This window comes from Pleurodeles waltl, chromosome 7, assembly GCF_031143425.1.
Source record: "Pleurodeles waltl isolate 20211129_DDA chromosome 7, aPleWal1.hap1.20221129, whole genome shotgun sequence".
Lineage (NCBI taxonomy): Eukaryota > Metazoa > Chordata > Amphibia > Caudata > Salamandridae > Pleurodeles > Pleurodeles waltl.
The window spans coordinates 611,201,196-611,218,578 of NC_090446.1; the positions used below are offsets into that span (position 1 = coordinate 611,201,196).

The following is a 17,383-nucleotide window of genomic DNA, read 5'->3' on the forward strand; positions in this document are numbered from 1 at the left end:
CTATGCAGAAGAAGTCCTTATACGTCATTAACCATTCACAGTGGTTGTAGGACGGTCACAATTAACAGAGCATCCACAGCTTTCTCTGTGTGCTCCTACAGTGCACACAACTAGCTGCAGATACTTTTCAGTGGTCATTCGTGGGCTCACCTCTTACACCAACACGTCCATGAAAATGACAAGCTATTCTCTACTCTTAATTTCTTTCTTCTGTACAGGATGCCACACACATTCTGCTGGACTGCCAACCCCTGGCTAGTAGAACATATCCACGTTCAGTCCTTGTAATTACAGAGTCCTTTGTCGGTCCTGTAAGGGTGGCATGGGGAAGAACCATTGGATGTCTGGAAGGAGGTTTGAGATCTGTGACTGCTATGAAAGTGCCATAAAATACAGGTTGAAATGACAATTCATACAATCGAGATGGCCTTTTGTTTGAGCTGAAAAAAATGTTGCCTGCTTGGAGTCAATGCCCTTCTGCAATCTGCAACAGGAGTCACTTGTCTCTCTCTTGACTTCCGCAAAATTTGCACAGGGGACTTGGAGTAGCACAGACTTCTTCCTATAGAGATAGAACACATGGTGCCTGGCAACAGTGTGTATTTTTACATCACAGAACACATTCTCACTGATAACGCAGACAAGATGTCTGTCTTGCATCATTCCTACTTCGGTATCTTCTTTGTCAGTTGCACGCCCTGCCTTCGTGCTCTGCCATCTGAAACAGGAAGCCTGCCTTGACCTGGATGGTGCTTGAAGGTCTAATTACAGAGATTTTTCACATTGGAATACTCCTCTCTAGCGTGAAGAAAAATAATTGTGTGTTCGGGGTATGGGGTGCATTTCTGACTTTAAAAAGGTTAGGATGTGAGGCACAGTACATTTTATTGAAGCACTGTAGGAAGGGCCGAGCCAGTGCCCATCTCAGGGCAGAGTCATGCCACTCACTACAAACTAGACCTCACCAATGTCACAATATTTTCATGTTCTCCTTAAAAAAGAATCTAGCAGAACTTAGAGATCAGGCTTGTCCTCCAAATCCAGGTGTCTCATCTACACAACATATCAGAGTGTAGTGTACACTCACATTACTCTTCCACATGTACACACCAATCATGCCTCTGTCCATGGACAACCAGCATCTACTGAGAAGTGTGATATGTCAGGAGTGTGGTTCCCTGCTAGTCTTGGAGCCTTAGCTCACATCAGGGTACATGCAATTCTAAGGCTGCTATCGGAAATACATGACCACAAGTTCCAGAATGCAAAGTAATTAAGATAATAAATCCAATCTGGATGAACATCCGAGAGCAGCCACAGAACAATGGTTCATAGGCTTTGCATCCAATGAACATGACATTTGATACATACATTTTGGCCAGCCCACTCTGAGGTACTCACATATTCCTGAGCAAAGTCAATGAGGTTCTGCAAGTCAATGTCATCCCGGTACGCCTTCACATTGTTGTTGATGAAGAGGTTCATCTGCTCCTTGATCCAGTCCTTGAAGACGAAGGCTAGGATCCCAGCAGTGAGCTCCAGGAAGAAGATGAGTCCCAAAAACACTGAGAACTGCAAAACGGTGAGGCAAGGAGAAGTGAAGAGGTGAATAGTGCAAACAGGAGACAAGGAAGAGAGGAGGATAGAAGCATGTGGAGAAGGAAAAGAGAATTGAAAAAGGGCAGAAAGGAGAGTGAGATGGCAGAAGGGATAAAGGAGGGACAGGGGAGATTAAGGGAGAAAGAAGGAAGAGAAATGAGAAGAGTGTATTGGGAAGTAGAAAATGTGTGTGAGGTAAAGAAAACGAGAAGAGAGAAGGACAGAGGGCACAATTAAGATGGATGGCGAAGTGAGAAAAGTAGAGGGTAGGGAGGTGATGGCACAGAGAGAGAGGAGCGGACATGGCAGAAGGGGATAGGAAGGAGTGTTAAGAATGAAGAGTGGAGAGGTTGGGGGAGCGGAAATGGCGCAGCAAAAGCAAAAAAAGGAAGCAGAGTAAGAAGGAGAAGGTATAGAAAGAAGACAAGAGAAGAAAAAGAAGATGGGGACAGAAGCAAGGAAAGGGCAGAGAAATAGAAGAGAGGAGAGAGCAAGAAAGAGAAAAGAGCAGATTAAAAATGTTCACATTGAGTGCATGTGCAACCTCTGAAGAGGAGTGCATCTATTCTGCATTCTTTACTAGATCACTAAACGTCTCCATGTCAGCAAGGTGACACTGGCGAAGAGTGAGCTCATGGGCAGCTGCAGCAATGATTGGCAGACACCCTGCTCTTCTGGTGAAAGGGAGTTCAGTCGGAGTGCTTTTAGCACCTGTACGTCGTGCCTGCATACGTGCTCCCTCTGTGTAGGGAGGAGTGCCTCGAGCCCCACAGGCACCTTGTTGGCTCCTGCAAGTTTTACCGCTTACATACAGACCCAGTACATAAAGGGATTGGCCCATATCTTCGGAATGACTAGCTGTAGGTACTGGGAATCTGTCGTTTGACCATCCCACAAGCCCACAAAGCGTCCTCCTTATGATGTCTTTTGCGTCAGGGGTTTAAGATGTCGGAGACAGCAGAGATGGTCGGTACTGTGGGGGTCCGACAGGATGATCTGATGCTTCTTCTCCCAGTGACTGCTAAACAACCACGTGAACACCGCATTTACTGCTCCCTCACTGTGGTTTACTCTGGTGTAACATAGAAAACATTTATCTGTACTCATGGAGCAACGCAACCACGAGTAAAACGAGACAGTCAGTCCTACACCCAACCTGGGATGTTAGAAAAAGGAGGAAGGAGACACCTCCCAGGAACACCGGATGTGAGGTCTTAGGAATACTTCTGATCCATCCGGACTCTCAGCATTGGTGCATCCATTCAAGTCTGCAAGGGAAGGCAGGTCTACTCGACTGTCCCCAAGGCTGATCTCCACCACTGGCCCATCCCAGTATGAGTAACCATGCTGCACCGCCTAGCCCTGTCAAAAACATCTAGGCGCTCCCTGATCTTTCAACAGGGTTTCTTAGTCCACGGTTCTCTGCGAGGGTAAAAATGTGTCTGGCTACAGTAGCAAACTTTAATCCAATGTGCTGCGGAACAGTTTAAAATGCATGGCTATGCATTGTTCAGGAAACGTTGATGTGCTTCAGTACTGGGTAAGAACTTGTGCAGCTTCATCAGGATTAAAAACACATTTTTCTCAGAAGCACCTAAGGATATCCTCAACGTGCCATCAGGGAGTCATGGGGTCTCAATGGCTTTTAGATTTGCTTTCTTGGACAGGACTTGTTTATGGACATGATGCACCAGACAGAAAAAGTGTGGAGAAGGGTCTGGTGGTGCTTTGTGCAGTGTAAAAAAAAGATCTTTTTCTTTGAGTAGATTAATGGCTGTGGGACATGGGTTGCAATACTTGCTACCGCTTCCAAACCACAATGAGGGCAGAAGTGACTAATCTCTAAACCACAAGAGTCTGGCATTCATTCAACTGTTCTCTTCGGATCCATGCTAGAAGTGTCTCTACAACAGCGAGAGAGATGAAAAGACAACCTAGCTGAAGCGTAAAGTATATTGCCAAGCAAATCTGTTGCCTGATGTCTGAATAATAGAATTTTACAACATCGCCCCTTATATGACTTTCTGAACTTAAATGTGTACCTCGCAGTTGTGTTATCCCTAGTGAAGACGTTTCTACCCTTCATTATGTCCCCAGAGCCTAGGAGTAAGGGGTGCTCTTTGTCAACCTAAAACAGACTTCAAGTGTGCTTCGTTTTTAGATCTGGCCCGACTGGGATACTTTGTGCTCTTGGCATCTCCAGCACAACAATGAACATTGGATTGGCATACAGGATGCCGCTAGGTGGGCAATGCTTTCTGTCGACAGTGACAGCACTTAAAAGCAGGCAGATATGAGAGGTGAGCGAGGCAACATTACATGTTGCGGAGTGGCATAGGTGTGTGAGGGGGTTTCTCCACCTTTGTAAATTCTATTTCCTGAGAAGCCTTCTCTTAAGAAAATAGGGTCCTCTGGCATGCTTCATGTATGTGTGGTTAGAACTGAATGTAATGCAATATGGCCGCCATACGAGGGAATGTGTTTCACGCAGAGAGTATAGTATAAGGAGGAATATTGCGTCTCCGCTTTGGTACCGGGCGGTTTTTAATCCACAGTCTAGCTGAGTGACATCTGAGGGAACGTCTGTGAAATTACACCTCTTATAAGGAAAACAACGTTATATGATTGCACTAACGTTCTGCACACTTTACACACAGTAGGGTCACTGTGTAAAGTAATTGGGATGTCCAGATCAGGACCCATCTGAATGAATGAGTGACTCAACGCAGGGGCAGAAAAATACCTTGCAAAGAGCTCCTACGGAGCCTGCTGTCAACGAGAAAAACCCAGTCACAACGAGGAGGAACCTGGATCATGCCACTAGAAAATAGAGGGGATCCATGTCTTCTTGTTATAGAAACGAGACAACACTAAAGAGGTTTTATTGGATAAGAAAACAAACCAAAATACCTTTCCCACCCGCTTGAATTAGCCAGGAACCATGAGCTATCCGCTTGATGCTCCCAGCAATGCGTTCGTCTGCTCACTATAGGAATCGAAATAACCTTGTCACCCCCTCACTTCCCTCATGGTAGACTGTCTCTCACGACCCTAAGCACTTGGAAAAGTGTGCTCCTCCACACAGAGGTCTTCAAACAGGGGGACGGCCCCCCCTAGAGGTGCCCCAAGGGAGCGCCAGACTCTGGCCAAAAGCAGCATTATATTATATAGATAACAGGCCTTTGTTTTAAGCAGAAGCTTGCTATTGCATTTTTAGAAAGGTAACAGTACTTATCTGCAATGTTTAAATAGGTCTAAATGTATTAAAACATTGCCATCTTTATAAAATAATTGTAAAAAAAATTCTGAATGGGGGGGGCAAAGATTTTTATTTTTCAACTGAGGGGGGGTGCGGCATTAAAACGTTTGGAGACCACTGCACTAGGGTTACTGGCGGGCATGTATTCACTGAGTATGGAATCTCTCATGCTAACAGCCCACTTCCTCCGCATCCTTTCGGGACAATAGACAAGAGTTGGAACCACACTTGCAATACAATTCCCTCTCTAGGGGGCTTCATGGGAAAGCAGACATTCACATCTCAGGAGGTAACTGCAAACAGAGGACTCTTCAGCATGAAGGCTGACTACATTTGGCAGCCGCAGTATTCAAATAGAAGTCATACGATCAGCACACCTACCCTGGTGTATACTTTGGCAGGAGGCCGCCATATTTAGATATCTCTGCGCGTAGAGATCCGAAAATGGGAGTTTGTTTTTGAAAAATAAAAGGTTTAGGAGGCTTATTTGCTATTAGGGACCACCAGTGTTTCACTAACGGTCCTGAACAGAAAAAATATACATCAGACGAGCCACTCACGGAAGGCCTGCGCTACCTACAATGACACCCCCCGAATCTAAGAGACTACTGGTGTAGGGTTTCCGACGGAGGAGTCTGCGGGGGCGAAGATGGACACATGATGGTCGGCCCAACTCTAAAACGTGCGGGCGGTACATCAGTATGGGGGACAGTTCTCTGCCACATACATGGTGATGTGCCCTGTCCCCCAAACTCTAAACCAGGCCCCTAATCTGCAAGAACAGTTAGCAAAGCAGTCGCATGTTTGCCAGAGTTTAGTGCCAAGGAGTTCAGTCAAAATACTTTAAGTGCATTTGTTTCGGATTTAAAAAGGGTAATAGCTTGCCAGTACTGCAACCCCCAAAAGCAAAGCGATTGGGACATTGAACTTTCAAGTACAGAAAGAAGCGAGATTTGACATGAATTACCAGATTCGATCAGACAAAAGCTTTGTATACAAAACTTGCAGACTTTAGTTTTTGAATTAGAGAAAAAGCTTCAAGAAATCCAATGGTCTGAGACTTTCTGTGGGACAGGTAAACTGTCTTGCTCCCCACACTCGTCCACCTGTGTTACACCACGTACTGGGGGCAGACGTTTCCTGATTAGGGGTCCCTTCTGCTCTATGCAGACACTGACGTTTAATCACGCATGGACAGCGATGCCATCCTTTCTTGTGGCCCAAGCGGGAGCTGCCCGACATTGGTCACCATGCTGCTCTTGCTTCCTAGCTGCCATACTGCTGACTATGAGTTCAATGTTCGTTTCAACCATTTTGTCAGTTTCCTTCATACTTTTGATTTTGACCGTTTGTTTAAACCACACTGCAGATTTCGAGCTTTATGTATGTTTTGAAAATACGATTTTCCCCAAGGCAGATGATGCTCTTGACTCTACAACTGGTTCAATTTATTCTGGTTTTAATCAAAATGTTAGTTTTAAAAATTCTGTTCTCTAGGTTTTAGGCTCACTGCTAGTTTTAACCAATCATTTTTATTCTATGTAGGGTGACCACATGGCCAAAGGATTCCAAGACAAATAAACAACACAGTTCGAGTCCTAAACTAATATTTCCGAATATGTGCATCATGAGCTTGTAATGGTGTTCATTTAAATAGGACCAATTGGACTGGTATGCCCTTAAAAAAGTATATACAGAGATTTAAACTGGAAAGCTTTTTTGACAGTAAGCCATCTTGATAACCTGAGCATATTGTGATATGTTCTATTCAGTCTGCAAACATTAAATACGTCCCTTCCTCTCCCTCAATGGTGTTGTTGCTACTCACAAACTTTAGTAAGAATGTGTTCTCGCGCAGTGCTCCAATGCAGCCAGCGAAGCCCAAGATGAACATCACCGCTCCCACCACAATGAACAGCCAGACAGGGTCAAATCCCCCGAGGTCCGTGATGGAGGAGATGTTGGACAGAACACCCTGTGGAGAGAAAAGCAACATGTCCATCATCCAAGTAGGAGCAGTAACTGTCCTTGACTGAAACTGACCTCAAAGGGCGGGACAGCATACTCACTGGCAGTATCAGCAGCAACCCAAGGCAGAAGGATGAAATTCCTGGGATAAGAACTAGGACTCAGATGCAATACCTAATTTCCTTCGTCAAAGACTAGTAACCAAAGATGACCCAGGTTCTTTCCCCACATCAAAGACTAGTAACCAAAGAGGCCACTGGCTCTTTCCCCACCTCAAAGACTAGTAACTCAAAAGGACCCTTCCAGGTTGGCTCTTTGCAGCCTTCGAATGTGTGGTAGTTTTTGTAGATCAGTGTTGATCTTGCTCACCCAATATCCTTCCTTTACTGAATTAGGACATCATTAAAACAACAGGTTCTTTTGAATGGGAAATCTGTCACCTACTCAATGCTACATTTTCAAACACTATTGCATTATTTTGAACTTGGCTAGGGTAGATCTCCCACCTCAGAGTATCCCTGCGTTGGAATGGAAAAGTCTCTTGCATGGTGACGGACATGTAGCACTGCCCTGAGAGCCCCAACTGCAATGATGTCTGTATCCCTGTGCTGCTTTTTGTTGTCTGGGCGAATATGAAGAATGTGTGAGCCCTATTTCATGGATAGTCTTGTTGCATCAGGAGGGACCCGCAAAGCGCTAGCCCGATAATCGTGAAAGGCTTCTGCCTTTGCTTGGACTCGAGTAAAATGAGAACAGTGGTGGCAGTATGCCATGCACTGACCAGAAGAACTGAACAGGCCATTTTTATGTGTGTGTGAATGGTATAATGCATGGACGATTCTGGGTTCCATTTTGGGATACACACAGCTGCTTGGAAGAGCATAAGGAGGTACATGAATCTCTCAAGACAGATTTGTGGACTGCTGCATTCCTCTGATCTGAGTGAGTTACACACACTGGAGGAAAGAGAGCAAGCTCTTCAGTACACTTCAAAGGGTGCTCTTTATTCAGAGAAATCACTTGAAAGGGGCCTGGGTACATCTCAGGAAGGAGATGGGGTTGATAAAAGAATCAAAGAATAGGGCTGAGGACTTGGGGTAATCTTTTGATACATATATCGCTGTGGCTGACATCCAGGTGTGAACCTCTAGTCAGTCCCATTGCCTGTGTTGCTGGGTTATAAGTTGGTCCTGCTGTGTCTGCTTTCTGGAAAGGAGAGGACACTCCAAAAAGAAGACAGCCCCAACACAAACTCCAAAGACTCAGACTTTAAATCACATTTGTGTCTAAATATGACATATAAGAAGGGGAGCTTGAAAACCCACAAAATTGCCCAACTGTCAAACAAGCAGTAGGGCTGCAAGAGGAGAAGAGTGCAGCAAGGATCGGAACCAGAAGCTGCTGAATTCAACCCCCACCACCTATGAAAAGGCTCAAAGTAAACTTACTGTCAGATCAGAGAAATGCAGAGGACATGTAGCCGCTGCCTTTGCAGATCCGAGAGTCTTACTCACTGAAGGCAGCCACTGAATCCTCCACACGCACGTGTTAGATCCTCTGGAAGACTCCGGTCAGGCAATCCCTGCTGATGTGGGCAGACTATTGAAGGGCCAAAAGGCCTTGGGGAACTTGGCTCCTTTGGTGCTGGGTCACTTTTGACTTTTCTAAAAGAGGTGGAGTGGGACTACTGAGACTCAAACTGTTAGTGGGGCCAAACCTGAATGTCACCTATAGTGAATGGGGAATAATAACTACCACAAGCGAGAGGGAAGTGGGACCCCTGACCTCACGGGGGTGCATTTGTGTATGCTGTATTTAATTTTATGTTCATACATAAATGCTATCTGAGTTGTGAGTCTGTGTTCAGCCCCATGTATCTACCCCTCCCTAGGGAGAAGCCTTGAACTGCTCTATGCGCCCAACCGCTGACTGTCAAGGGCTGAACAGCTACTTTGCCCAGTTGCTCAGAATCCACAGTAGGTCAGGTCACAGGATAGTAGAAATAAAATGCCTCAACCCTCATTGTTGGGCACAGTGGCTCCTGCTTGCCCCATTGCAAGAAGTTCTGGCATCCTGTCCGTGGGTCTATTATCTTATTGAGGGTGACATTTGCATAGATTGCATGGGCTGGTGGCAGCCACAGGTAGGTTTAGTTTTATTGTGAAAGGTGAATGATGTCTGCAGTGTGAAACCTGTGCTCTGGAAGGAAATATTAATGGTAGACAATGTGCTTGTGCTATACAATGCCTATGTGTTCTGCATCTACTTGATTCTATTTGTTGTTGTGGTATGTAAACTTTAAGACACCATGGTTATATTAAGAGTATCCAGAAAGATTCTTGCACATGCCCTGCTCTCTATTCATATGACTACTTCCACTCCCCTAACCTTGGCATCCGGTGAGGGCAGGCAGTGAGTGATGGGTGTGTAAATACCTGTGTACTTGTGAATGTGGTAATGCAATATATACTGCAACCCTTGAGCTTAGTGTCACACAGTAACTTGCCAAATGCAGACCAGTGTAAACCGATAGGTTCTCAGTTCTAGCCGCAGCCTAAAGAAATGAGAATTCAGCGTTCAGAATGTGCCCTCCCTTGCTGCATTGCTTCTCCCTCATTCACTCAAAGAGCTGCAAATCAGACCCATGTACATCATTCTCATATCTCAATTGGTTACTTTATTCTAGAATCAGAAGTGAGATTTCTGCACAAACTGATTTGTAAACTGGAGATCGCTGAAAACCAAATTTTGAAGGAAAGGAATTCCAAAGGTCTAAAATCCTTGAAACTGTAGCTCTAGAATAGACCACAAATTCTCGCAACTCCTCAAAGGAAACAAAGCAACCTGTAAGAGTGTTCACCTTTTGCCACTGTACATACTTTTCATCCATGGTGTAGCAATCTTGTGTGTGTGTGTGTGTTTTAAACAAAACATTACTTGTATTGCTGTTAACAGAGTGTGGGTGTTTGTGCATACCAGACTGTGGATCAACGATTGGGAGTTTTTGGGTGTTTAATCAGTTTTTATTTTTTAGCACATGACCATAGCAGCCTCGATAGTTCTAGTATTTGCAACACAGACACGTACGACAGATGACTTTAAAAGGTATTTTTGAGCTTTTGGGCATTGAGACTGGAGCAAGGTATAAGCTCCACGAATCTTTAAATTGTCCGCTCCCTGGCCTGTTCTTTGCTTCCTTCCTGGTACTGCTCCTTTGTGTTACAAATCGCTCGTTCTCTATAGACTTGCAAACTCGAGTTGAAAGTCCAACACGAACTTTGGGCCAGATGTAGCAAAGGTTTTTCCCCATTCTGTGTCTATGGGAAAAAGTGTTTGTACATATGGCCCTTAGTCTCCATGTGCAACTCCCTCAAAACCGCTGCAACTATATTTTTAAAGAAAGAAATTGTCACCTTTGGTCCTTCATCCTCTTGACCATCTATTAGGAACGTAGGCTCCTTTCTACCCAACACCCCATGCCCTCAGGACCCATCATAAAGCTACTTACCTTTTCAGCCCACGCCCAAAGACCAATGGCCAGGAAAGACGCCCCAAGCAACTGCAGAAGAAGCAAACAACAAAGATCAGCAGTGCTTCGGAAAAAGCGACAATACACATCCATAACAAAGACTAACCAAACACTCAGCCATCTTATTCTTTGACCAGGAGTGTGGGAGTAGGCAATGGTGTGGTATTGAGTCAATGACTGCCGACCTCTAGTGCTACCGCAAGAAAGAAAGTCATCCTTTCCGTCTTCTTTGCTTTCCTGCCAGAGGACCCTCATGAAAGGCTCTCAGACCAGAGTAATCGCAAGAAGAGAAGTACGCCATGTCCATTACTCTGACCACAACTCTTCCAGAAAGAGATCTGAAATTACCTATTTCATGCCCAGGTAACAACTTCTCTGCCAGCATTCAAGTCCATGAAGAAGACTCCTTTTTATTCTCACGCACCCATGTCCATTGCCAAATCCCATACACGCAAAGACACACACATATGCGTTAAATCTCTCCTGGCACACAACAAAATAATGGCTTTCACACACGCCGCGACCGAACTTGGCTCCTACCTCAACTGACGTTGACTAAATAATTTGTAAACCATGCTAGCAAATGCTTTTTGCTCAAGCAAGAGGGTGGTTCACATTCTGAAAAGAACATATTATACAGATACGGACAAGTGTGATAAGTAAGCTAATATATATTTTAGAACATAGAAAGACATTTACTAGATGAGCAAAAGCCATGGCTAGGAAGGAAAGTTGAGGTAATGACTCAAAGGCAAGGGTGAAGGGATAAAGATGGAGAGGGGCGTGTGAAAGGGCCATTGTGGTCTGCTTGAAAGTTGTATGTGGAGGTGAGCTCAGGGATCAGAGATAGAGGAGGCCAGTGCCCAGAAATCCCTGTGAATTACTTTTACATGATCCCAAGAAGAACAGTTAAATAATCATCTAGCGAGACAGATCGGAACGGAAGCGGAGATCAATCCGCAACCAGGCACTAGCAAGAAAAATTATCATGGGATATTTGGTGCATGTAGCCTGGTGTATAATGCCCTGTCTTCAAAGGATAAGAGCAGTGTTTGTATTAATCAATAGATACTTTCCCCCTCCACGCATAGGTACAACACCCCTCTGTCTAGCTCCAAAATACCTCCTTAACTTCTTCATGATGGCACAAGCCAGGAAGGCCTCATTTCACAGAAGTTGGCTGACCGTACCACAGTGAAGATGAGCTGCTTAGAAGCAGTTACCTCTCTGTGAGGACTGGGTTCCAATAAAATGTCATTTTGTCTGAACTCGTGCAGAGAATAGTCTGTTCTCCGAGCTGTGGAGATTAACAGCAGCTCTCTGGTCGGATACAAGGCCAACGTCAAGACCACCCCCCACGAGGGTTTTGCCAGATCCCACTTCATGCAGGAAACGAACCAGGACACTGAAATAACGCCAAAGATGTATCATTATTCCCATTATACTCGCTCTGTCGTATCTTTCTGCATATATGTACTTTATTTCCATCATTTTCTGTCAGTTTTTTAAGGGCTTTGACGTCTAAGAATACTCCACGGACAGGAACATTTGGTGTACTATCAGATAAGTGAATAAAAATCTGGAACCAGTCGTTTAGAAGGCCCCCGGGCCTTTTTAAACTGAAAATGTGTGCACGAGTGGGAAAGTGAGAACCGGTCTGGCTTCTGTAAATCCTACAATTTACAAAATAGTGAAAATCCGAGCTTATTTATTCGTTCCATGCGCAGCAACTTCAGGAGCAGGGACTTGCGGGAAAATAGGGAGCCCTGCCACTGAGGGGTGAAGAAAGCGGCGACGAGATGGCGCTGGGAGCCTTCCTTCACTATATAATGCACTACGAAACGAATTTTGTGCACAGCTGAGCTTCGGGAAAACCTGGACGTTTAGCAATGAACGCAAAACGATAGGTCTCCTGCAGAATGTGGTGACGATTACCTGCCACTGCAAGCCTCACAGATAAGCATAGGCCTAGGGCTGGAGGGGGGTGGGGGGGGCTGGCCTGCGCCGCCAGGACTTGCGCTAAACCCATGAGGCAGCATGGCAGTGTGGTGTGTTGTACTGTATTGCCCTGCTAGAGTGATAGGATGAAGTAAGGAACGAAGCAGATTAGGTGGACAATTAGAGGAACTAAGTCACGGTGATTTTAGGGTGGTGTGACTGGTGCTGTTTTAACGCACCTGTTTCGGAGCTCTGTGTGTGCCTAGCAATTTTCATGCTACATATGAACCGGGCAAGATAGCTCTGGTGATCAATGTACCTGCCCGAGAGTTCTGAGCTTTGGCCAATAACAGCTTTGACTCATCATAAAGCAGTGCAGGGGGTTAATGTGACTGCTGCAAAGCATGTGTAATATGTGGATCACAGTATTGTATTTCATGTAGCTAGCTCAGCGGGTCACTGCTTTTGCCAGAGATACTTTTATTACTTGCAGTTCATAAGTTACAAACCTAATATAGCACAGTGAGCTAAGAACTCGCATCAAAGAATTGCATGAAAATAGCACAGTATAGGTTTTAAACTTTAGGTTCCCCCACCCCCCCCCTCTCTTGTAAGGCTGAAAAAAAAGGGGTTGTTTAAATAGAAATAATTTTTTATTAGTAAAACCAACGCCAACCTCTGCGTTATGCATTAAATCCTATGTTTGTACTTCTCCAGATGAACTACTCTTAAAAAACACTGTCTAGTGGTACGGATGTCACGTGACTCCTATACATCGTAGGCCTTATTGTCTTATGTAACATTTCCTAAACACTGATTTATACTCTCTTGTGATTGTCTCGGTAGAAATGTGTGTGATGTAAAGTGCTCTGACACCCTACATTGGTCTGAGACGCGCTATAAGAGAAATTAAATGCATGTGAGAGGGGCTATGGAGAGATGATGGGCAACCGTGGAGGGTGGTGGTGAGGGGATCCATAGTGACGCAGGTCAATTGGGGAGCCGACAAAGACTGTCACACGGGGCTCCACATACGCTAAAGCGGGCCCTGAACTAAGTGAAGGGACGAAGGAAAGTAGGCAGAGGGGAAAGGGCAATGGAGTGGGTAAGTTGTGGCAGCACGTGGCTGCGTTTCATCTCACCCCGTGGATGACCACAGAAGAGGCTGTACTTGGCCTGAGGAGACTAAACTGCGGCCTCTGAAATGGCAGCACCTATCTGGCACTGGTCTGACATCTTGCACTAAAACTGTGTTTGCCACCGGCCCTGAGCCCCCTCGGCAGTGCTCCTTCTTTGCCAGGATATCTAGTGTTTCCTTACATTTCGCTCTCAATACCAAACAGATTGGGGGTGAAGGGAGGGGTAACCTTTAAACTACCTCTATCCGCAAGTGTGGCTATAGAGTTTGCTTTTAGAAATAGAGAACGTGCCTGTCTTGAGATGTTGTAGGCCTCATCGGAGTAAATGACTGGTTCGACAATACCAGTTTTTCATTTGAGAGGGACAAAGCCAATCTTTCATCCTTTTAAGTTTAAAACAAAGTCTGCACTGGCATCTTGGTACTGCAGCACTTCTCTCCCAGCACTGCCTGGATCACTTGTGTTTGACAGCCCCTTTACCATGTCATCTATGGAAACCCTACTCCTCCAGAACCGCCCTGAAGCCTCCACTTAAAAGGCAGTACCCTTGCCTCTCCCCAGGTCAGCCCTACAGCAAGCTCACTGGACGGACAGCACTTCCCCAGCACTGCCACACACACCTAGAAACCAAGCTGAAGAAATCTGGTAGAGGCAGAGTGTTATGTAGTGCATAAACACATGCCTAGGACACCAACCTTCAGGATGGGATTGCATTATAGCTCAATCCATTTCAGGGAGTGCTCCCAGAATCTGGAGCCACCAACCTTCAGGAAGGAATGGACTATAGCTCAATCCATTGCAGGGAGTGCTCCCAGAATCTGGAGCCACCAACCTTCAGGAAGGAGTGGACTATAGCTCAATCCATTACAGGGAGTGCTCCCAGAATCTGGAGCCACCAACCTTCAGGAAGGAATGGACTATAGCTCAATCCATTGCAGGGAGTGCTCCCAGAATCTGGAGCCACCAACCTTCAAGAAGGAATGGACTATAGCATAATGCTTTTCAGGGAGTGCTCCCAGAATCTGGAGCCACCAACCTTCAGGAAGGAATGCACTGTGGCTCAATCCTTTTCAGGGAGTGCTCCCAGAATCTGGAACCACCAACCTTCAGGAAGGAATGCACTGTGGCTCAATCCTTTTCAGGGAGTGCTCCCAGAATCTAGAGCCACCAACCTTCAGGAAGGAATGGACTGTGGCTCAATCCTTTTCAGGGAGTGCTCCCAGAATCTGGAACCACCAACCTTCAAGAGGGAACGGACTATAGCACAATGCTTTTCAGGGAGTGCTCCCAGAATCTGGAACCACCAACCTTCAAGAGGGAACGGACTATAGCACAATGCTTTTCAGGGAGTGCTCCCAGAATCTGGAGCCACCAACCTTCAGGAAGGAATGCACTGTGGCTCAATCATTTCCAGGGCGTGCTCCTATAATCCAGAACCACCAGCCTACAAGAAGGAATGGACTATGGCTCAGTCCTTTTCAGGAAGTGCTCCCAGAATCTGGAACCACCAACCTTCAGGAAGGAATGCACTGTGGCTCAATCCTTTTCAGGAAGTGCTCCCGGAAACTGGAGCCACCAACTGTCAGGAAGGAATGCACTATGGCTCAATCATTTCCAGGGAGTGCTCCTATAATCCGGAGCCACCAGCCTACAAGAAGGAATGGACTATGGCTCAGTCCTTTTCTGGGAGTACCCCAGAATCCAGAACTCTTTGCTTGCAGGCTTCCTACCTATACCTCTCTGGCTAGCTTCCAAACCAAACTAAAAGCCCTTCTCTTTGAAAGGTACTTCAACTAATCTCTCCTTTCCAATCAGCTTAACCTGTTTCTGCTTGACACTCAATTTCTGCTGGGGACTGCTTTCCGTCTAGAGTCCCTCCACACCTCTTGTCCTCTTCTTACTCCCTTCTTAATTCAACACCCCCTCTCTTTTACCTTCAGGACCTGGCTAACTGGTCGTAGCTGAGTGACACTTTGCACGGAGCCTTGAATTGCAGCTTACTCAATATTGTATGATACTTTATTTAGCTTCTCACTTCTTCTTACATATTCATGATTTCTAAAGCCAAAAATGGCTAAGTTTAACTGTCTATCGCCTAAAAGTGCCTCTGTTTCAATATAGGTAGATGGGGTATATACACTCCCCCGATTTTGTTTGCAAAATATTACACTTTCCAGTTTTAAAATGTTGGCATGTGTGATTGTTTACATCTTGTCACTCTATTTGTATTGCTGAAATGTATAATTCATATGTGACATACTACTTCCGTTGTAAAGCACTCCAACTCTCCGCACTTTATAAAGTACAGAAATAAAAGAAATAAACATAGTGAAACTCCTGGGAGGACCACAGTGCAAAGCCCTGCGTCTCAACTCAACCTAACTTGGCGGGGTGTAACTCTCCTTGGACTTAACCTCCAAAGAGGTCAAATGCTTCCAATACTTTTCAGTAGGATGCTCTATAAACATTCCTCATCCCTAAATAAAAATCCCCACTGATTTAAATCAGTTGCTCCGCTGACCTAACTGTGATCGGAAGGGAAAAGGCAGGTCAGGGGTGGTTCTCATACTTACACCAGATTGAAAAGAGCCTGAGAAGGAACGCTCCTGCAGAAAGTCATCCTTGTTGAGAGAAGGTATATGATGACTTCGTTGCCATATGTTTTCTTTTATCTTCTGGTGCATCGGGACGGAGGACATGAAGAGAGTTGCTGCTGTTGCATACACAATGTCTAGCTAGACTCCAACATGTGCAGGATCTCACAATGCCTAACCAGAACACCTGGAAGAATCTTTTTTTTTCCGGCAGCACATCACTCCTAATACACATAGCTCTTCTGTGCTGGAAAAACAGAGGCTTTCAGTTACACACTACTTTGTGTTCAATCCACACTTACTGACCATGCATCATCTTCACTCAGACTAGCTGCTGCAAGCTACTGAAGAAGTACTATTGTTCTGCTTTTCCTCTAAGTTGCCAGAGAGGGTTTACAGGCTGGCTCCTAAAACTGCATACCTCAGTCCCAGGGGACTGTCCATCCACATGGTTGAGGTTCAGCAAGAAATTCAGACTCTGCTCACAAATGTTTGAAGTAGTCTTCCAGGCCCCAACGATTCAACTATACAACACCTACTGATGAGTAGTGGAGGTACAATGCTGCAGCACAACCTTTTGGAAGGGTCCCCTCTTTCAGGAGCGGCCACATCCAGTAATATCTCAGCGATTAAACAGTATTCTACAAAGGTTCATAAAGTGTTCACTAACATCCCCAACACTGGGAAAGAGACTGCACTTCTGGCAACAAAATCGACAATGGGGGTCCCTCCTGTTAGCTTGTGCGCAGTTTACGGCACTAATGCCCAAAGCTTTCCTTCTCATTGGTGGAGGCAATTCCTTTGTTTGTTCCACACAGGCTATCTACGTTGGCTAGTTCTATTGATTTGTTCTACTGCTGTCTACCATATTAGGTGGATTCTTCCCTTTCAGGGGTCTGCCGACTAATGTGGCCTCATGTTGTCCATCTCACTGTGGCTGCATTATCGTTGACAGTGGGACACCCTCGCCTCAAGCATTGGACACAGAGTGTTAGGCCCGGCACATACCTCGTAGGAGGAGCATTCCCTGGTCTTCCCATTTCAAGTACTAACAGGAGAATTCTAGCTTCTCCGTGCCAAGCATCCTCAGGAGAATAGCAATAAACTGTTGTTTCGCTTGAGCACCCAGAAACCTGCAGGCTCCTGCTGCGCGTCCTTCCAACATGCAGACATCACCTCTATTTTTTTCCTTTCTGTCACGGTGACCACGCTTTCCCCGTTTTCCTTCCCACTAGATGTGCACTTCTCAGTCCTTCCCCCCACACGCGGCATTTCATACTTCCACGTACTCCAGTTGAGAAAGTTTCCAGAAATCCCACCTATCTTGGGAGGTAGGCCCTTTTCCACACTGCCCTCC

The 17,383-nt window shown here is 45.6% G+C and overlaps 1 protein-coding gene across 3 annotated transcripts in view; it reads right to left on the reverse strand.

Annotated features, from left to right (window-relative positions):
• The window catches only part of TSPAN17 (tetraspanin 17), a 60,298-nt gene that overhangs the window by 13,176 nt on the left and 29,739 nt on the right, over positions 1 to 17,383 (reverse strand). For 2 of the 3 annotated variants that reach the window (XM_069244557.1, XM_069244559.1), the window contains exons 3-5: positions 10,335 to 10,385; positions 6,687 to 6,833; positions 1,402 to 1,572 (exon numbers count right to left, since the gene is read on the reverse strand). In XM_069244557.1, the coding sequence (XP_069100658.1) occupies positions 1,402 to 1,572; positions 6,687 to 6,833; positions 10,335 to 10,385 (369 nt within the window). The remainder of the gene's footprint in view (positions 1 to 1,401; positions 1,573 to 6,686; positions 6,834 to 10,334; positions 10,386 to 17,383) is intronic. The other variant, XM_069244558.1, reaches the window with a different exon arrangement.